Here is a 22549-nt window from a genome sequence, read left to right on the forward strand (position 1 = left end):
GGAGGGAGGGAGGGAGGGAGGGAGGAACTGTAGCTACAGTGATAACTTTCTGACTCTATCCTTTCTATGTACCATCTGGTACTGAAATATTAGGAAACTATTCCTTTCTTCCCAATTACTCATAGAGATTCCGCTTGCTTTCTAATTTTATTCTACAAGTTACTAAAGTCTATTTATTTTGATGACTTAGTGCAATCAGATTTGGTAACAAGATTCTCCTTTACTCTCTCATTTCCAAAAATAACCACAATCAAAACCACATCCAAGCCACATCCAGAAAAGAGAATGTTAGTGTGATGATCATAACATTAACAACAGGGGACAAGTCATAATGAAATGAGTTCCTTCTTCCAAGCTGATCCTCATATATTCTATATTAGCCAATTTGTGACTTATCCAGTGATCAAAGACTGTAAGGCCAAGAATATTCCTAAAAGGTTATTGCAAGTAACATAAAGAGCAGAAGACCTCACTGTACCATGGTGCACAATGGGAGGAGGCTTAGCTTACCTGCTGAATCACTTCGGGATAGAGCATGGGCAATCTCTCTGCAATAAGAGCCAGTCCACCCATTCCTGCAAAAACTTGTAATGGTGACTGAATGGGACAGGTTTCCAGCAAAGATTCATCCAATACTCCATCCATGCACTCATCACTCGGGGTAAGAGCCTCATCCTCTGGACAGCTACCAATTAAGTCTCCATGATCTATAGAACACACAAAAACTCAGTATGTAAGAAACAATCCGTGTCTGTACACAATATGCTTTCATTTATAAAAACATATACTGTACAAAAAGACAAGAGCAAGAGTGGCAAGATGCTCAGCAGCTTAAAGGGTACTTGCTGTGTCAATACAAAAGACCAGTAAATTACAAATAAAGATTATAACTTGATTATAAAATGGTAACTATGTCATTCTCAAATAAAAAAAGAAGTCAGAAAAGAAACCATATATACCCATCTGAAGTAATGATCTAAGATGAATTAACAGTTTCCAAATTGAAATAGCCGACTTTCAAAATTTACAAATAAATCACTGACAAAAAAAAGTACCATTTAGTTGATATATGAAAACAACTGGTCAATTTTAACTTGAGTCATTATCTCAATGATAGCAAAAACACTACCTTTGACCTAACAGACGAATAAGCTGTTTTGTTATATATGCACACACATGCATGTGTGCATTTTGGGGAGGAGGAGTGCCTTGGCAATGAGTATTAAGAGAGGTCGACCTAGGTTGTCATTCTTAGATGCCATTGACCTTCTAGAGGACAGGGTTTCTCTTTAAAACCTGGAGCTCAACCAATTAGAGTAGATGGGCTGGCTGGTCCTGTCTCCACCTCCCAGCACTGGGATTAAAAGCAGGAGCCACCACACTCAAGTTTTATAATATGAATGCTGGAAATCAAACTTGATGTTTATGCTTGCACATCAAGTACTTTACCGAGACATCTTGTCACCAATGGATGGCAAAATTTAAAGGAGTGTCATCTACATACCTTTTTCAGGGTGTAGTCTTTTGAAAGAATCTGTTTTTGACAAACTTGGATCTGTAATGACTTTTGATCCCAATTTAACAGTAAGATCTATTGAACGGTAACCTTGAGGAAGTTTTCGGTCATAGAGGAGAGTTAAAAGCTGGGCAAGTGTCATTTCTGCTGGTAATGGCTGACCTACAAAAATTACATAAGTTAAAATAAAATCTAAGAGGGAGATATTTTTACTTGGTTTGACTTTGTTAACTAACCATTATTTTTACTAAGTCAGGGGCAAGAGTCTAGTAAATACACCTATTTCAAAACAATTTAAAATTACCCATTGGAAAGTCTATCAAAGTCAAACTGTTTCCAACATACATAATATCCAGAAAATTATCTACAGAATACCAAGGTCAAACAAATGAAAGAGGAGATATTCTAAAAATCTAACATTTGCAAATATTTTCATAGGGGCTTAGGTAACAAATATTTTAAGATATGGGGCCCACATGACTGCAATTACTACCTCTACCTAAGAATAATACATTAAACTCGGGCAAACATATTACAATAAAACTTTATTTACAAAGAGACATAGTGAGTAACCCAGCAGTCCTAGCTACTTGACCTCTACTGTAAACTTTGGATGTGAAATTAAGAAAGGTTATCGTTCAAGCCTTACTTGGCAATAAGAGTATGGCACAGCAATAATGAGTATCACATTAACAAATGAATAGCACTGATCAAAGAATTTTATCTGGAAAGAATATGGTAATTATCATTGCTCTGTCTTGAAATCCTTGGCTAGAATTATAGCTACAAAACTTTACAATGCTACTTCTCCACTTTACCATCTGTGCACAAAGCAAGAATAAAGAAGGTATAAAAGTAAAACCAAAAACAAAAAAACAAAAACAACAACAACAACAAAAAAAAAAAACCAAAAACAAAAAACTTCCTGTCAGTGAAACAGACATTTAAAAGATTATTCTTTGTGCATGTTATTTCTTCCTAAAAGGAACTGTGTAGAAAATATCAATCTCAGGAGGACCTCATTTATCTCACGCAGAGATAAAACACATAATTTATGCATTGTTAAGTTTCAGAATTGCTCTGACGTTTACTCAGCATGAATTACCTGCCAAGAGTCTGTGAAACAGATGAAACACGGGCACAGTGATTATTCTGTTAGCAGTGTCTGCACTTGAGGATGCGCTTCCTATCTTATCAGGAATTGCTCTTCCCCTCCTGGATGGTGGGCGAGGTGGTGTAGATGACACAGCACGCTTCGACTGTGATTTTAGCCCTAAAAGAAAATAATTGGTAAAGTTTTTTTTTTTTTTACTTTTTCTAGCTAAGATATGAAGTGAAAATTTCTAAAACGTTTTAATAAACTAGGCATTCCTAACACCAAATCATTTATCTAGTATCTACACTTCCAACTCTCCCTGATCTTTTAGGCATGCTGTAAATAATTTTGGCTTTCCACCTACAATTGCCAAGAAAATAAGAATACTGCAAGCTGCCATCAATTATTAGATACATATGGCTACTCAAGCAAAAACAGTTTTGGAAAATAGGTGTAAGAGACCTCATGTTGATTTATGATAAGGAGGGCAAATATATCAATATGCTGATCAAGAAGAAATCTTAGGTTTACATTCTTTCTCACCCTGTTTACCACATACTTTTTAAATGTAGAGCCTTTTCATTTGAACTAAAAGTGCCTCAATTCTGTGAAAAACATAACCATACAAAATGAACAGTCACCCTTGATAATATTTTTCATTTTCCAAATCAAATACTAGAAATTTAAATGTTTTATGTAATGAAAACAGTATTAATGGAAACCAGGAATTCTTTTTACTTTAGTTATAAATATACTTAAAGAAGGTTGTTACACAAAAGTACTTATATCAGTGGATTTTTCTTCAGGTATAATTCATGTTGTAATAAGTTATGTTATCAAAGTAAAGTACAGTATGTATGCTCTTCATACATATTTAGTTCCTGGTGGAGTATAGTAAGTAACCTTTGAGCAATAAACAGGGTAAGTAATTCTACTGATAGTCAGAGATGTCAAAATAATGATGATAGAAAGCACAATGCATACCAGAAGCAACAACAACGCTGTAGTTATCCTGAAATCCATTTTCTGCCTTAACTTTTTCTTTCTCTTCATGGTTCTTCTTTTCTTTATCATCTTTTTGTTCACTAATAAGTTTAGCTGTGATACTTGGCGTATCTGCAAGACAATACTATCTAAAATACAGTGTTTTTCTACATCATCCAGAAGGAAAGCAACAGCATTAGTTTTAATAGGTAAGCTGCCATATCCAAATCAAAAAAATGAAAAACAAAAACAAACTTGTTTTAACATGCAGTTATTATAACATTAAAAACTGCAATTTTATATAACAGTTGTGTCAACTCTAAGGAGTGTAAACTAAAAACCAGTCTTTTTCTTGCTATGACACACAGACTTACTCTGATGCTGAGACCTAAGTCCCAGGCTCCTGTGAGCCTCCCGCTCAGACTCCAGACACTTGTTTTGCACATAGAAACCACCATAACTGGCTTAGAGGAAAATCCTTTTACTTTATAGTAGTTAGAAGTTTCACTCACATAGTTTGACTTACTACGTACAAATGCTGACATGTTTCTTTAAACATGAAACACTTTATGTACTTACTGACTGTCCTTGTGCAGGGTCACTGCTAACCCCCTTACCTATGACTCTGACTCTAAGGATTCCTGCTGCTGAAGCAAGGACCTTCCCACTCTCTTCTAGCTGTCTTTAACTGTGAGCTCTGGATTTCATGTGATACAAGGACAGCTCCTACCTTTTCCTTCACTAATTCCCAGGAAAACATATACTATTTTAATGTTATAACATTTCATATTACCAGCGTACCTTTAAATCTAATGTATACATAATTGCTTTCAGGGCAGAATGTGGTGTTCTCATAAGCCCATCTCTAGAGAAAACTATAATTCTTATGAAAAAAAATATTCACCCAATAACTACAACTTCTAAGAAGCAATAAACAATGATCGCAATGCCATAAAAGCAGCTTTTTCTAGCTGGGCATGGTGGCATGTGCCTTTAATCCAAGCACACAGGTGGCATAGGCAGGAAGATCTCTAAATTCACAGCCAGCCTGGTCAACAAAGCGAGATTCAGAATAGTCAGAGCTCTGTTACACAGAGAAACCCCACCTCGAAAAACAAAACAACAAAAAAGCAGCTTTTTCTTCAATGCACGGCTTTACTGCTTACAAGCACCTAGGGAAGATGGTTCACTCCACTTTCTTCAAAAACAATTATGAACTATGAGGTACCTAGGTGATCCTAATTGATCCCTTTGATTTTCACTTTAGAATATTTGTTAATTTTACCTCTAGATTCAGAAAACACTTATTAATTTGAAACCTGCCACAGATATACTAATGCAACAATAGTGTGACCACATGGTTATGTGTGGGGAAAATCCTCCAAAGGTTTCCAGTAGACTGTTTCCATTTCTAGCTCCTGCCCTGCCATCACAAGACATAGTTGACATTATAACTAAGAATATTATTGCCTGAAGGTAACAGTTATTATTGCTAACTTAATTAGTATTGTTTCTGTCCTCAAGCTATAAAGACATTTAGAATTTTCTGATAATGAAACGCTTTCTGAGTGGGTAGAGACAATAAAATGAAGTTATAAGGGACTGAAGAGATGACTCAGTGGCTAGGTGCTGTTCCTATGGAAGACCCAGGTTCAGTCCTCAGGAACGACATGGTGTCTCAGAACTGCTTCTAGCTCCAGTTCCACTCTTTTCAACTCTGAGGGTGCTGCATGCATGTCATACACAGAGACTTAAAACTTAAGGCTTACTCACCTGAAACTCTATCCAGAACATCTGACAATGTTGTTGAGACTGGCAAATGCAGAGTACGAAACTTATGGCCTGCTCCAAACATTGGGTGTTGGATGACATGGCTAGTTGCATTAATTCTCCCTTTATATAGCTAAGAAAAATTAATTAATTTAGAAGTGAGTGTTTTTAGGATACATACTATCAGGAATCAATTTCAAAGTCATGGAAGAAAAGATCAATAAAACATAATTTGTATGTTTTATATATTTCTGGCATGCTTTGCCTAGGAACTGTTGATCAGCTTTTTAGATTGGTAGTACCAATGGCGTCAAGTATTCTGTGTGTCCGCAAAATAAAACCTACTATTCAAAATATAGTAGTAGTTGTTCTAATAAAGGAGATATGGCAAGTTATCCTAAATGACATTTACTGTTGATATAAACTGCTACATTACTAAAGAGAAATGGGGCTGGAGACATGGCTCTGCGTGAGGAGCACTTGTTCTTACAGAGGACCAGGGTTTGTTCCTAACAACAACATGGTAGCTCACAATACCCACAACTCCAGTTCCAAGGGTTCAAAGTCCCCCTCTCATCTCTTTGGGCATCAGGCACACATATGGTACACAAATAGACATTTGAGCAAGACATACATACACATAAGGTAAAAATAATATTGAAAAAAAATGAGAACAGGACTCACTACAAGTTCTCCATAAAAAGTACGTAAGTTCTAAGAGTTATAAGGACAAGAAAGTGATCACCAAGATTACTCACTGGGCAAGGTGACTGAAGAAACATTGTCACCTTCTCATCCTCCAGCATCAACTGTAGAAACAGTCTTCGTACAAACCCTGAAATATTCCCAGATGTTGGAAGGCTACCCCTTTGAGGAGCTGTCTGAAATAGTTCACAGAGAACCTGGGAAGGCAAAAAATTTCAAAAGTTAAGTGGAGATATGCAGGTTTTTATTTTTAAAAAGTAAACAAGGAATTAAGAATATGGATTAATGAATAAATGTGTTTTAATGCTTCCAGTCTGTAAGTATGAACTCAAATATTAAAATATGGGAATACAGAAACAGATAAATTATACTTAAAAGTATAAGAAACAGCCAAGTGTGATGGCACACAACTTTAATCCCAGCACTTAGGAGGAAGAAGGTAGGTCTCTTAAACTCAAGGCCAGCTTAGTCTACAAAGCAAGTTCAAGGAGCCTACAGAGTGAGACCCTGAACCACAAAAAAGCAAACTAAGAAACATTTCAATAGCAGAGAGGAATGCCTCCTACTGATCTTTCACACAGAGAGTAGGCCTAGCTAGAACTGATTTTATAGTAAATATCAATCCAGTTATAATGAAATTTACTTTTTGAAAAGCACTTAGCCAGCTGTGGTGGCCCATGCCTTAATCCCAGCACTAAGAGGCAGGTCTTTGTGAGTTTGAGGTCAGCCTAGGTATCACAAAGAGAACTGAGAGGGAGGATGTGGGGTATGGGGAATTGGTTTTGCATTAAAAACAAAGTCTTAATAAGAAACATGAGGAGATCAGAAGTCAAAGGACTATAGCAACTCAGTCTACAAAGCACACTTAAATTTTTTTTATTTTTTTTTTTTTGGTTTTTCGAGACAGGGTTTCTCTGTGTAGCCCTGGCTGTCCTGGAACTCACTTTGTAGACCAGGCTGGCCTCACAATTAAACTTTTAAGAACTATAATTATGCCCCTGGTTCAAGCTTATAACTCAGGCAGTTGTTTTAAACTAGTTATATTAAGCACAGAGATATTTGTCTACTAGGAGCACTAATGTACCTTGTTTTTCCAGTCAACAAACTATATTTATAAAAATTAGAACTGTTCACCTGTATTGATAGCATGACAGGAATAAGCACTCCCCATTAACAGGACAAAAAGAACCTTTTTTCCTATTCATCATAGTCCCCTATTTCAGAGAGGCTGTACCCTAAGGTGTTCTGTGTTACTAGCCCTGATTTATATACTAAACACTAGCCCAAAACTCACAAAAGCCACAAAGTTGCAAAACTTAGCAACAAACCAAACCAAACCACCTGCAACACTCTCAACAATTTCTTTCTTTCTTTTTTTTTTTGGGGGGGGGGGAGCAGGGGGGGTTTCAAGACAGGGTTTCTCTGTGTAGCCTTGGCTGTCCTGGAACTCACTCTGTAGACCAGGCCAGCCTCAAACTCAGAAATCCGCCTGCCTCTGCCTCTCAAGTGCTAGGATTAAAGGTGTGCACTACCACTGCCCAGCCACTCTCAACAATTTCTAGCTTGCAAAATTTTGGCCATGCAGACTTACTATGATAAACTGTCTATAATTTTCAGAGGCAAACCAACAGTTACAGCAGTCTGATAATAGTCAATTCAGTTCCAGCAGCAGAAATACATTCTTTTAGTCTTGTTATTTAACTAGGGGAATTTTGGAATAGTGTCAGATTGTAGCTAGACTGTTCATGAATTTCCAGTCACCCATCCTAAAAACTAAAGTATTCTGAGAGCATATATTTTAAGGAGAGGGAAAAGACATTGATACTTCAATTGTGGTCTAGATTCTGATACTCGCATGTACTTAATCCCAAGCTTTATTGTCACATGGCCCTTGCTTAGCCAATTACAAAACTGCAGTGCTTTCTCCTACTAACAAGAGCTGACATAAAGCTTCAGACGGACTTTGCTGTCTTACCTGGGCCATCAGCTTTTGGTTATTAGGGTGACATGAAATGCACTGCAGAAAGAAGGCAACAGTTGCGTTCTCAATGGCTGTCCGTTGCTGGGTAGTCAGTACTGTTGTAGCAGCTGAAGAATGAGAAGCTGATCTTGTGCTGCTCTGTTGTGCCCCTAAATTATGTCCTCCAGCAGTAGACCCAGAGTGACACAATAGAAACAACAGTGCTGTCCACAGTGGGTTGACTTCAGAACCACCAAGCCAATCTTTCATGATATGACTATTCCCAACTTCAGTCAAAAACCTAAGAATGGGAGCAACTAGGTCTGCTGTGATGGGCATCTTATTACAATGCTGTGGAACATGATGCCGCCTGAGTTTGTCCTGGGAATTATCTATTGACTGAGCAATGCCTTCTGAGTAGGAAATGTGACTAAAACAAAAATTAGCCAGACTCCTAACAAGAAGGGAAGGCAATCCCGAGTCTAGCAATTGTTTAATAGCTTCTGGGGACTGAGAAGAGGAAGCAAGAGTTGCCAAGTGGGATTCAGTTAGAGAGAGAGGTGCTTGTGCATTTTTAGAGTCATCTGTCAATGATGAACTAAGATCTTGCTTCTTGCTATCATCTGTCATGGATAGTCTATGATGACACTGCACTGGAGGAGGGGTAATTCCCATCCAGCCCATGAGCAAGGAAAAATAATTTGGATGTATATGGCACATGGAGCAAAGTAGACTGTCAACAGCTTTCTTCAAAACCACATTGCATGGAAGTGACATGGACCAATTAAAAAGTAACCTAGAGAAAGAAAAGATAGAGAAAGAAAAGATTGCTTGAAATGCTCCTACTGAAGATTAAATACAATGACAAAAACCACTAAGAGTTTACTTGACATTTCTTTTCTTTGATTGGTTATTGTAATTTACTTTTATCTCTAATGTTATCCCTCTTCCCAGTTTCCCCTCCACAAAGCCCTTATCCCCTTCCCCTCCCCCTGCTTCTATGAGGGTGCTCCACCACCAGCCCACCCACTCCCACCTCAGGCCCCCAAGCATTCCCCCACCATAGGGCATCAAGCCTTCACAGGACCAAGAGGCTCCCCTCCCAGTGATCCAGATAAGGCCATCCTCTGCTATATATGCTGCTGGAGCCACGGGTCACACCACCACCATGTGTACTCTTGGGTAGGTGGTTTAGTCTCTGGGAGCTTTGGGGAGTCTGGTTGGTTGATATTGTTGTTCTTCCTATGTGGCTGCAAACCCCTTCAGCTCCTTCAGTCCTTGCCCTAACTTCCCCATAGGGGACCCCACACTCAGTCTGCTGTTTGGCTGCATGCATTTGCATGTGTATATTCTCCTCTAACTCCCACTCTTTTTGAATAGGGTGGGTCTCAGTATCATATCCTCCACTTTCCTGGAATTCACTAGGTTGACCACTTCCTCTCTTTCCCAGTGCTAGCAACAGAGAGGGCAAGCAACCCTGCAACTCTCATACTTTCTACTGATGCTTTCCTTTACAGTTGTGTACTGAAGAGAGATGGAGCTGACCATCCAAGTGAGAACAGCATAACACACTCTAGAACACCTACACAAGCATTTCTCATTTAAAGAAAAACTAGCAATATCACTAATCAATCTTAAAACAAAGAAAGGCTGGGAGTGCAGCTCCAAGAGAAGAACATGTCAATCCCCAGCATGGAGAAAAAAATAGTAAGTGTGAAACGTATTACTTTTCTATTTATTACTTCCAAATTACACTTACTGTGAAAAAAAAAAAATCAGTATTTTTTGGAACACATTCCACAAATGAAGTTGTGTGAGAATTCTGAGTGATTATGGGGAAACTCCAAGAAAACAAGAGCCTTGTCTCCTTAGTTTCTTCAAAAGCCAGAACTGTTCTTGCAGTATGTTTTCTTCCTACTGCAGGTGTAGTGGATAGCAGTGAGTTTACTTCAGCTGTTGTTGTTCATGTGCCTCTATGGAAAAAGTTTTTTGCCACATGTGTTTGTCCTTGTGATTGTATTCTTACTCAGGTGCCTCTTCATGATCCTCAGATCATAATAAACTTTCTGACGCTCTGAATAAAATGAGTTACTGAATGGACTTTAGTCCACCTCATTTTTAGGCTCCTTTCTCTTAAGTCTCACCACCTCTAAAGCAGTAAACTACAGAAACAAGACACAATACAATACCTAACAAATGAAACTACAGAGTCAATCTAGCACACAAAGGAAGACGGTAAGATTTCATTCGTACTCACTCAAAGAGCTCTCGGTCTAGCAGTGCTGGCAAATCATACTCTACAAGCAGTTCATAACTGTGCCAAAGAATCGCTGCTACACAGTGCAAATGAGAGGGGGACGGCATGAGAAGACCATACTCGACAGCTGATGAGCTCGGGCACATATAGTTCATTCTGCCACTTCTCTTCAAAGCAGCCATTTTTGCAGAGTCACTGACCCACTTTAGCAAGGCCTGAATTCTTAAAAAGTTAAGAAAGACCAGTAATGCCACAACTGACATTTGATATAAATATCTTTACATGTAAAGTATTCCTACAAATGTAATATTGACTACAAATACTTTTTTATAGCTCAAAAGCATTCAAAATGTCTAAACATATTGTTTATTGTGTAAAGCACATGAATAGATGTTGATAGATATACTTGTTTAAAGATTTGTGAGACTTTCTGAAGGGAAAGCTTTTTTCCCCAGAAAGTGTTAATTCCAATTCACAAAATCATGCTCATGATTAAATTAAAAACAGTACCAACATATACCTGTCTTTAGTTCCAGGATCCTGAGTTGTACCAAGCTGGTAAAGAATATCTATTGTAGAATCAGATGAGAGTCCATTCAGTCTTCCAAAAAGTAAAGGGCTATTTAAATCTGAGCCAAGGAAAAAAGAAAAACATTGTTAAATTAGCCAGTTTAAAATGGAAAGATATGCTTTTTTAATTTATTCACTGAATGTCACCTGTAAATTATAAAAAAAAAGTTTAAAAATAGCAAAGCTTTAAGAGAAATTCATTTCAGAAAGAATTACAAACATCATGTAGTTCAAGTATGTTTACTGTTTAAGGGTGTAAAAATGACAAGATTAAAGTCAATAGTCACCTGTAGGATCACTGCCTGATGCTGCACAATTTCTCAGGAGAATGTCAATAAGCTTCAGGCCAATTCTAGTGGACTGCAATCCAATCTTTACAAGCACAACCTCAATATTGGGGGAATGCATCCCACAATATGGTGACATCAGTAAGGCCGCACAAGTCTGCAGCAGATTGGCAGTAGGGGCAGCTGCACTGGCCATCATACCTTCTAAATCACTTATGTGTGTGAGGCAATGATGTAATAGCCGTAACCATCCAATGCTGAAATATACAAAGAACATATGTGGTAATAGAAGCAGCTCAAATTATTGCAGATGTTTTCCATAAACTTATTACATAAATGTCAACTTCACTACTTCACTGTTATACCTCAACAAAATTACTGTATTAGACCTAACAGAAATAGGAGCAACATAAACACCTACAGAGCAACTTACTAAGATGTTTGGGGGAGGGGTGGGGTGTCTTCTTATGTAGTTAAGGCTGTCCCGGAATTTACTATGTAGACTAAGCTTGCCTGGAGCTCACAGAGATCTGCCTGCCTCTGCCTCCCAAGTACTAGAATTAAAAGTGTGTGCCACCACCTCTGGCTAGAATGAATAATTTGGAAACAATCACAGAAAGCATTTTTTAAGAATAAGAAATAAAAAAATATATACCTTGTTTTGGAAACTTGATCTTCAGATGGAAGAAAAGGATTATTAACCGTGGCTGATGAGGTGGTACCAAAAGCAGTGAGGCCTAGTAGTTTAATCTGTGAGAGGCCTAGTGTGCTGGCATCCCGAGGACGGTGCAGCCTGAGGCAGACAGCAGAGGCTACCTCAGCTTTGACAAGCTGAATTTTTATGTAGGTGAGACCACTTGTGACAACAGGAGTAGACAGAGGGAGCATATTAACACCATCTGCACTTACTTCAACAGACACTGACGATGGGCAAGCTGCAGGAAGAGAAAACTGAACAGTAAAAACAAGGGAACTAGATGCTATACTCTAGTACTCTAGCCCAAAGGGCACTAATCTGGAAACTTTGAGATGCATACACTATTAGATTACCAAAAGCACTAAATATAACAAAAAGCTCCTGTTACCAGCATTCAACATCATTTTGGATATCTTTAAAATATAAGACCTCCCATAATTAAAATAATCATAATTATTGAAATAGTCTCCTATTAAGTACAGAACATATATCTTTATCAGTTGTGCTTGTATTACATACTGGGAAAAGACAAAATAGACCAACTTAGCGGGCAATTATTTCCTATCCCTCTTTTACCAGAACTGTCATGAACATAACATAGTTTTAAGATTGGTTGTTTAAAATAACTTGCAAAGTACAGAACAGTAATTACCAATTGGTTCAAAACTTCGTATTGTAATTTGCAACATTGTGTTAAAGTTAAAGCTAATTTTAAAACTAGTTTCACTTTTAATTTTGTTTGCATTTTAAATCTTAACCAAAGAGTCTCAAATTTTAAAAGTAAAATAATTTTGTTACTTAAGGGGTGCCAGTGAGGTTACAACTGGCAACTTCTAACAGGGACATTCTGCTTCCAGCATAGCACAGATGCCGATGGAGCAAACATATCTATCAAAGAAAAATCTTAAAACTCGGTTTATTTTTAATACTAAGTATAATTTTATTAACTGTCAATTAAATGACAGGCTTACACTAAGGGTTAGAGAAATTGAAAAACTTTTGTAAACTGTAACTTTAAAAACATTTTTAAGAAACTAATATCTATATTTTACATGAGCAATACACTGTAAGAAAATAAACAACTGAAATTCTTACCCCCATTTAATAATAAATCTATTCAGCTGGGCAGTGGTGGAGGCAGAGGCAGGCGGATTTCTGAGTTTGAGGCCAACCTAGTCTACAGAGTGAGTTCCAGGGCAGCCAGGGCTACACAGAGAAACCTGACTTGAAAAATAAACAAACAAACAAACAAACAAATAAATAAATAAATAAATAAATCTATTCAATTTTCAGTGGAACATATATTGAGTCCCTGCCCTAATCCACCTAGAAAGTTATCTGTTAAGCATGCATAAATACCAGCTTTCTCTACCCACACTGTACTTGAGTTCCTAATTCTCACATGCAAAATCTATCCACATTCACACAAACTGTTCTCCTTCCCAACAAAAGAATTCTCTTTTCAGACCACAATACCTGAACAGCAGCTTAGAGCTTTCTGCAGAGCTTACTAGGAAAGGACCCCATCAGTGAGCTATGTCAGTAGATGAAGTCACTATTTCTATCTGCAAACTGGGTTCCTCCAGCTGCCCACCCACATGATACCCATGCATATACTCAACTATAAATCCTCCTGCTTACGCCTAAGCAGATAGGAATATAGCCTATGCAACCCTGTCAAGCAGTACTTTGTCTTTTAAAATAGTTTATGGCCTGCTAAAGTAAGATTTTAGTATATGTTATTCTTTTTGTTTTATTTAATCTGGAAACACAGGCTGAACTCAAGCTTAAAAATGTCCTCCCTCATGTTCCCATGACATGAAATTATAGGCACATGACATTATGCCTGACTTTCACCTTATAATAATTCAATGAGATTAGTTAATAGTTTGAATATAACTAGATCATAGTCTACCTTTCAAATAAAAATATTCTTCCAAACATACTAAGAATCTATGAAATCTCCCCGAGTTTTTCATCCAACTGAGTAACATTGGATAACAATGAGAAATAGTAAACACAAATGAACGTAACCATCTTAATATAAGCTGTGAGTATGCTGAAAGAATCTAAGTGACTTCAAAGTGGAAAAATGTTATCAAGCACTGTTACTACAAAAAATCTGTCTCTACTTAATCTGGAACTGATTTTCCAAATATTTTAAGGAACTTGCCTTAAAATGTCCTGATAAAATACATTCATTTAAGAACCAAGTGAATTATAATATACAGAAGACAGAGAGGGGGAGAGAGAGAGAGAGGGAAAGAGGGAGAGAGAGAGATCCAGCCCACACTGATTAAATGCATGTACACACAATTTAACGCCAAAGATGAACACAGGAGGGCTTGCTGGAGAGCATTTCCCATCTTCACCAGTCTCACTGTTATTCTTATGATACCCCCCATTACTCACTTGCAAGAGATGCAAGGTGAGGTTGAATATGTATCTCCTTCAGCAACACTGCTGAAGGAAGGTGGATGGTAAGGTCACACCAAGCTTCCTCTGGCAGAAAAATGTAGGACCAAGCAGCAGAACGAGCCCTTCGATGGGGCGGTGTGGCTTGCAAGAGCACCTCAGCTGGTTGGGCAGTAGGACTACTAGAAGTGATTGTACCTACAAGAAAACATGGTGAACAAAACATGAAAAAGATACAGTAAAACACTGAGAAATATTCAAATGATAGTATATTAAACTATAAAAATGAGCAGAAAATAAACATCTGCTGGAATCACTACACTGTCAGTCAACAAGCACGATGCTCAAAGTATTCCAAATAGCCAATGACTATTATTCAAATGACAATGATGGTTAGTAACCACATGGCTAGGATAATTTTTAAATTAAGTAGAAAACTCTTGAGGACTATACTTTCTTTAACCATGAAAATAATGGTCTTTATTTCTCAGATATTCATGAAAAAGCAAGGTGATTAATATTTCAACAGAGAATGATCTAAAATGTTGCAGTTAGTAGAATGTTTTGGTACCAACAGCCTATAAAAGGAACTTTTTATATTTAAAATGGTAATAATCTAATATCAACTTGTGTCCACAACTGATTTTGCTTCACCTCATCAAAACACTAAGTTGAATCAAGTAAGAGGCAGGACTACCATCTTACCAAGAGGTGCAAAGTTATGGATTCCTTCTGCATTGTCAGGCTCTGAGGCCAGGATCCTTGTTTTCAAAGTGCTGTCAACAGCTTTATTTGGCCCAGAATCAAGAAATTTCATAATAGTTGATACCATACTTCTTGCAGTGTTCACAATAGCCCTTGTACTGGTAACCATATTGTTGCAGATCAGCTGAACTCCACCTAAATTCACAAAGAATACTAAATAAAAACAATCCTAGGAACAAAAGTGGATGTTAAAAGTGAAGATTTAAAGTACAAAAATGACCATGATAAAATGTTAGCTAAAAGGACCATGCTAAAATGATAGCATGAGATTTTTTTCTTACCCATATCATGAAAAGCTTTCAATGCATCACTAGTATCCAACACTCTCAAGATAAACCACAACAATGGTTCAGATAACTGGCAAGTAGCAAGAGAACCCTAGAAAGTTAACACAACATGATTTTATAAGTCCCTGTAAATCTAGACAACTACATTAATTAATATGATCAAAATATACTATATTAATTACCAATGAATTAGTTAAAACATTATATTAGAATGAAAATTTACCCTAATGCCCTTTAACTAAAAAGAAATAAAAGAATTTGGAAGAGTTGTCCCTCTTTAGTAGTTCTGTGTAACAACTCAGGAAACATCCTGCTAGTTAACAATGTTATCTCAAGGAAAAGGAGCAGTGGGAATTTCTAGAATATAAATATTTACTTTTTCTATCACTGTAGTTATTTTTGAAAACACCATACCATGAAATTTTATTCCTCAATTTCTACTAAAAGTGAAATAAGATTTACTTTGCTCGTGCACTGCTGCTTTCTTTGCCAATACTCTTAATTGTCTGACATGTAATTCTCTACTTGCATTACTATCACACTGTTAAATCACTGCAGCAGCTGCTGGAATGGACGTACTTGTCTGCCCATGTATCCACAGGCCATGTAGGTCAAGATTGGCTGCAGCATCATGTGGACTGTAGAGGCTTTCTTACTAAGTGTTGTCAATATGGTGAATAATCCATCTCCAACTGATATGGCATCTAGCCCACCATGAAAGTTTTCATGTTTGGTGAGATGCAAGCCACTTGCACCTAGTTTAATAGAAGATTATACATTTTGTAAAGTACATACATAAAAACCAATAAAATCATAACAGTTTAAAAACCCAGTTTTTCAAAAAATATTAAAGGATGGGTACATCAGTCTCTTTACTTTCTTACAAACAGAAACATAGACGGACACAGACAGATAGACAGACAGACACACCCCCCCCCCATAAAGATTAAAGTATCTGTAGAGATATCCAATAAAGTACTGGGTGTATTGTCTTACATGAGATCTCCCACTGCAGGCTAATATAAAATGGGCCCTATTATGTGACGAAGAGAACATCACTCTAGATGATAGCACTGAATCAAGAAGAAAATAAAGGGTTTGGATTAAGAGCACTCTCTTCTTGCAGAGGACCCAGTTTTGATTAACAGCACCTACATGGTAAGTAGGTCACATTCTGTAACTGCAGCCCCAAGGATCTAGAGCTTTCTTCTAGTCCCCAGAGAGCACAGCATACAGGTGGTGCAGACGTATATAGTCAAGTAAACTATATTCACATGATATAAAATTGGAATGGGGCGGGAAGAATATTAGTGGGCAGAAAATGTTTCAGACATAAATTTTGTTAAAGTCCTTTAAAACTTTTAATTCCCAATGCTAGAAAAGTTACAGAGTGACACAACGTGAAAGTGTAATGACACAAGTGTCATAAAAGCATGCAGGAATGGGGTATATCTTGCTGTATAATACACTCAAGCCATTACTGGTACTTAAAATGGATGGCTTAATCCTGATTTTTCTACTCTTTTGTTGAGACAGGGTCTCCTTAGTTAACATTAAACTCACTAAGTATATCATGCTGAGTTTAACCTGACAGAGAACCCTCTTCCTTTTCCTCCGAAGTGCTGGAATTAAAGGCATTGAGCCACAATGCCTAGTTAATCTTAATTTCTTAATCATTGCTTTGTTAAGATTTTCTCAGAATTTTTGAAATTGGCAGATATAATCTTTTGATAGTGTAGTTTCTGTAAAGCCACTCTATGAAACTATTTACTAATAGCATGTTGTAAAAAACAAAACAAAACAAAAAACCCAAACCTTATAAAACATAGGTATAATACCAAGAAAAGATTAGATTAATACTCCAAATACATACCAATTATCATTGCCATGGCACTGCTATTACACAGGCCTAGAGCAGACAAAATCTGGCTCATGATTTGTTGGTTGGCTAAGACTAAGTCAGCAACGTACGCAGGAGATCCTGGAATGCTGGTACTGCTTCCATTCACATCTTTGCCTCCTGAGACTTTTTCTTCATCTGAAACACTATCTGTTGTATTGGTGGTCACAGACACTCTTGCGCTGTATTCCCTATTGCTTGAAAGAGGCAGCTGTACTAAAATGTTAACAAGTTTTAACAAATCAAACATGAGTTGATCTCTTGTCATTTCACCACAAACAGCTTTTGCATCACCTGGACGAATGAGGTTAGCAAAGAGTCCCCCAAAGCAAGCTCGAGCACCGACAGAGCTATCTGATCCACTTCTAGACATGACTTTGTCTGAGCACGTGATGTAGTGATGCACCAAAAAGGTGACAGACTCTATCACAGCAGAGATAGTACTGACTGAGACAACTTCAAAGTTCTGCTCCAGAGTAAACTCTAATAGCTTCACTTGGGCATCAAGAGGTCCTTGCCCTGTTTGGAAGGCCCCCCTGTGGAGACAGCGAAAAACAAGGGCATTAAAAATTAAATCACCATTCACAGATCCTATCAATCACTGTAATAGACATCCCATCCCTTTTCAGTGCTTTCTGAATCCAGATGAAGATACCCTGGAACTGACAATATGAGCTGCCATGTGGGTGCTATTGAACTAATGTGCTATGGGAGAGCAACCAGTGTTAACCACTGAGCCATCTCATCTTCCCAGCCCCCAAACTTTAATAAAGTCTTGACTATTAAAGAAAAAAAAAAAAAAAAAAAAAGAAATTAAACCACTTTAGGTAACTTTGACTGACTACCTAATGTTTCTTCATCTAGCAGTTGTTCAAACTTACACAGATTTCTGCTTATCTCCATTTTATTATACCTAACCAAAAATAGCTTCCCTTCTAAACTGAAAAGAAGAGAAAAATACAGGTATACTAAATTAGCTGAAAGTAACAAACTAAAAGATTTTTATGTGACAAGTTAATTTCTATAATGGTCACTTATGTATTATGAGTACCCTGGCTAAACAGGTAAATTTTATTTTTGACCTCTACATAATTGACAATACTGTTTATCATACGTTAAAAGGTATTTTTTTTTAGGGCTAGAGAGATGGCTCAGAGGTTGTGAGCACTGATTGTTCTTCCAGAGGTCCTGAGTACAATTCCCCACAACCACATGGTGGCTCTATTCTGGTGCCCTATTCTGACATATATGTAGTTAGAACACATGTATATAACAATTAACTCTTAAAAAATAAAAAAAATAAAAAATAAAAAATAAAGTTTTTTATTTATGCTGGAAATTCCTTAAATTTATTCTTTTGTTTTGTTTTTTCGAGACAGGGTTTCTCTGTGTAGCCCTGGCTGTCCTGGAACTCACTCTGTAGACCAGGCTGGCCTCGAACTCAGAAATTGGCCTGCCTCTGCCCTCCAAGTACTGGGATTAAAGGCAGTCTACTGCCCAGACCTATTTTTGTTTAACATGCTGTCTACTTTTGTCTTTTATTATTATTTCTATAAGAGATTGTACTGTTACAATCATTTTTGAGCTATCTTTCTTTGGCATATTAATATATAATTTAAGAAAAATCTGTCCTTATTTCTCTATATATTTCATAAAAATTTTAAGAAATTTTTTTGTTGTCTACCTGTGTTTTTCGAGACAGGGTTTCTCTGTGTTGCCCTGGCTGTCCTGGAACTCGGTCTACAGAATAGGCCAGCCTTCAAGTCACAGAGATCCCCCTACCTCTGTTTCTCCCTCTGCAGTACTAGAATTAGGATTAAAGTTGTGCACCAACACCACCTTGCTGAATTTAAGTAATTTCAAATAACTTTCAGCTAAAAACTATAAGCTACAAGATTATATTAAAACATCAGTGGAGCTTCTAGGTACCACATTGTTACAGTAACAGGACCAGAAGACTTGAAAAAAATCTACAATGAAATGAAATGAAAATGATTAAAAGCACCCAGTGAACCCTTCCTCCATAGCCCCTCAACCCAACTGTCCTCTGTCCTATAAAGCCCTAATAATGGTGAGGGAAAGTGTATTTCTTGGATCCGACATTCACTTTTACATCATGACAAGTACAGGATGACAAGCTATAATTTACCTTTCTGTGGAAAGTATGTGAATTAACTTGAGCAAAAGTTCACTGAATATCTGAGGACATGTTGAAGACAGATGCACTTGTAGTCGGGTGAGAAATTCTTGCATAGCTTGTGTAGCTGTTGGACCAACCTGAGGAGAAATGCACATCCTCTGAAAACTACTGAGTGAGACCACCGGCATGTTCAAATGTCAAGAGTAAAGCTAGGAGCTAGTGTCAGAATGCTTCATATGAAAAACAAAATCTTAACAGCGACAGGAAAAAGCAAATACACATTTTAGGTCTTCACATATTTACTCTAAGTTAAAAATGAAGATTCTATTATTAATCCTATTTCTTAGTAAAAAGATCTGCTACAATGACTAAATGTCTGTAACATTTCCCAATTTACAACAACATTTTGCATTCAATTTTATGACTAACCTTATAAAAAATGTGATCTCCAAAGAAAATAATCTGGGGCTAGAGATATGGCTCAGTGATTAAGAGCACTAGTTACTCTTCCACAGGACCTACGTTAGATTTCTAAAATGTACAGGGTAGATGTTGTCTATGTAAGTCTAGTCTCAAGGTATCAGAGGCCTCTTCTGACCTCCATGGGCCCTAGGCATGCCTCCAATGCATAGACATACATGAAGATAAACCATTTCGGCACATAAAATCTTAATAAAAAACAAAAGGCAGAATTGGATTCAGGTTAACTGACTCACCAACAATCATGTTTTCAAAGCCCAGTAAAGCCAAGAGTTCTAAGAATCTAACAACAATGACAAAAACTAATAAACCCTAAAACAAAACCACTTCTACACAAAGTTCTAAAACCCTGCTTTCCCAAACTCCTTTCTCATCAATAAAATAAGTAATAGAGATTAGGTGGGGGAGAGCTGGGCGAGAGCGCCAGAATAGGGAATGAAATTAGCATCTAGAGGCGGGATGCAACTCTAGGACATGCCAGAGACCAGGGATGGGGGAGGACCCAGGGAGTTTATGGGGTGACTCTAGCTGAGACTTCTATTAGTAGGGGATATGGAGCCTGAAGTGGCACCTCCTCAAGTGGCAGGGCTCCCTGTGGAGGGATGAGAATACCAACACACACATAAAACATCCAAACCAGTATCTGTCTTGTATAAAATTGCAAAGCTTCTGTAAGGCAAAGGACACTGTCAATAGGACAAAACAGCAACCAACAGATTGGGAAAAGATCTTTACCAATCATACATCAGACAGAGGGCTAATATCCAATGTACACAAAGAACTCAAGAAGTTAGACTCTAGAAAACCAAATAACCCTACTAAAAATGGAGTACAGAGCTAAACAAAGAATTCTCAACTGAGGAATATCAAATGACTGAGAAGCACCTAAAAAAATGTAAATCAAAACAACCCTGAGAGTCCACCTCACACCAGAATGGCTAAGATCAAAAACTCAGGTGACAGCAGATGCTGAAGAGGATGTGGAGAAAGAGGAACATTCCTTCATTGCTGGTAGGATTGCAAACTGGTACAACCACTCTGAAAATCAGTTTGATGGTTCCTCAGAAAATTGGACATAGTATTACTGAGGACCCAGCTATACCACTCCTGGGCATATATCTAGAAGATGCTCCTGCATGTAATAAGGACATATGCTCCACTGTGTTCAGAGTAGCCTTATTTATAATAGCCAGAAACTGGAAACAACTCAGAAGTCCCTCAACAGAGAAATGGATACAGAAAATGTGGTACATTACACAATGGAGTACTACTCACTTGTGAGAAAAGAATTCATGAAATTCTTAGGCAAACGGATAGAACTAGAAAATATCACTGAGTGTTGTAACCCAATCACAAAAGAACACACATGGTATGCACACACTGATAAGTGGGTATTAGCCCAAAAGCTCCAAATAACAAGGATACAATTCACAGACCACATGATGCTCAAGAAGAAGGAAGACCAAAGTGTGGGTGCTTTGGTCTTTCTTAGAAGGAGAACAAAATACTCACGGGAACAAATATGGCAATAAAGTGTAGAGCAGAGACTGAAGGAACGGCCACTCAGAGACTGCCCCACCTGGGAATTCATCCCATATACAGTTAACAAACCCAGACACTATTGTGGATGCAAAGAAGTGCATGCTGACATGGACTTGAACCTGACATGGCTTTCTCCTGAGAGGCCCTCTCAGAGCCTTACAAATACAGAGGCGGATGCTCGCAGCCAACCACTGAACTGAGTGCAGGGTCCCCAATAGAAGAGTTAGAGAAAAGAATGAAGGAGTTGAAGAGGTTTGCAACCTGATAGGAAGAACAATAATATCAACCAAGCAGATCCCTCCAGAACTCCCAGGGACTAAGCTGTCAACAAAGGAGTACACAGGGCTCCAGCTGTCTATGTAGCAGAGGATGGCCTTGACATTCATATATCAATAGGAGGAGAGGTCCTTGGTCCTATGAAGGCTTAACAGATGTCACAGTGTAGGGGAATCGAGGGCATGGTGGTGGGAGTGGGTGGGTGGGTGGAGGAACACCCTAATAAAAGCAGGGGGAGGGAGGATGTGATAGGGTGTTTCCGGGAGGGAGGGAAACTGGGAAAGGAGATAACATTTGAAATATAAATAAAGAAAATATCCAATAAAAAAACCAAACAACAAAAATCTGTGTAGAAAAAAAGCTTACTGTCTGTTATGAAGGCTACTTTAAAAGAATTATACTTTACAAATCTGTTTAGTGAGAGGTCTGAACACATACATCAGTAGCTAAACACTTTATTACCTGTGGGCTATGCTGATTCGTCCCATGTGGACTGGTACCAGAAAGAAATTTCACTAACACGTGAATAAGGTTTGGATCTGAAACCAACAAATGAGCCGTAGTCTCCTGAGTTCCAATAGAACTGCTGGAACCAGCTATTTAAAATAAAAAAAGGAAAGGAAAGGAATGAATAACAACTAACAATAATGAAATGTCATATTTATATGTAAGTTTTCATTACAAAGAATAATGCCACATTCCTTCTTAATATAGATTCAATCACTTGGGTTGGTGGTACAGACAAGTATCCCAGATACTGAGGACGCTGGAGCAAGAGAAAAAACAAGTTATTTAAGAGCTGCTAGAGCTACAGACAGAATTCAAAGCCATGCAGAGCACAAGAAAAAAAGAGCATTGTGAATATGGTAGAGCATTTGTTTCACAGGCGAAGCTCAGGTTCA

The 22549-nt window shown here is 37.7% G+C and overlaps 1 protein-coding gene across 13 annotated transcripts in view; it reads right to left on the bottom strand.

Moving 5' to 3' along the window:
• The window catches only part of Birc6 (baculoviral IAP repeat containing 6), a 185621-nt gene that overhangs the window by 49628 nt on the left and 113444 nt on the right, over window positions 1–22549 (bottom strand). For all 13 annotated transcript variants that reach the window (XR_004114160.1, XM_031355887.1, XM_031355886.1 and 10 more), the window contains 18 exons: window positions 22110–22243; window positions 19359–19486; window positions 17183–17745; window positions 15889–16064; window positions 15304–15400; window positions 14963–15157; window positions 14255–14455; window positions 11801–12080; window positions 11146–11402; window positions 10809–10917; window positions 10289–10510; window positions 8047–8827; window positions 6125–6268; window positions 5370–5499; window positions 3597–3728; window positions 2622–2789; window positions 1505–1678; window positions 511–707 (listed from right to left, as the gene is read on the bottom strand). Coding sequence is in view for 12 of the 13 variants with exons in the window: in XM_031355887.1 (XP_031211747.1) it covers window positions 511–707; window positions 1505–1678; window positions 2622–2789; window positions 3597–3728; window positions 5370–5499; window positions 6125–6268; window positions 8047–8827; window positions 10289–10510; window positions 10809–10917; window positions 11146–11402; window positions 11801–12080; window positions 14255–14455; window positions 14963–15157; window positions 15304–15400; window positions 15889–16064; window positions 17183–17745; window positions 19359–19486; window positions 22110–22243 (4088 nt within the window). In the remaining variant the exon portion in view is untranslated. The remainder of the gene's footprint in view (window positions 1–510; window positions 708–1504; window positions 1679–2621; window positions 2790–3596; window positions 3729–5369; window positions 5500–6124; window positions 6269–8046; window positions 8828–10288; window positions 10511–10808; window positions 10918–11145; window positions 11403–11800; window positions 12081–14254; window positions 14456–14962; window positions 15158–15303; window positions 15401–15888; window positions 16065–17182; window positions 17746–19358; window positions 19487–22109; window positions 22244–22549) is intronic.

Source organism: Mastomys coucha, unplaced genomic scaffold, assembly GCF_008632895.1.
Source record: "Mastomys coucha isolate ucsf_1 unplaced genomic scaffold, UCSF_Mcou_1 pScaffold6, whole genome shotgun sequence".
NCBI classification, from domain to species: domain Eukaryota; kingdom Metazoa; phylum Chordata; class Mammalia; order Rodentia; family Muridae; genus Mastomys; species Mastomys coucha.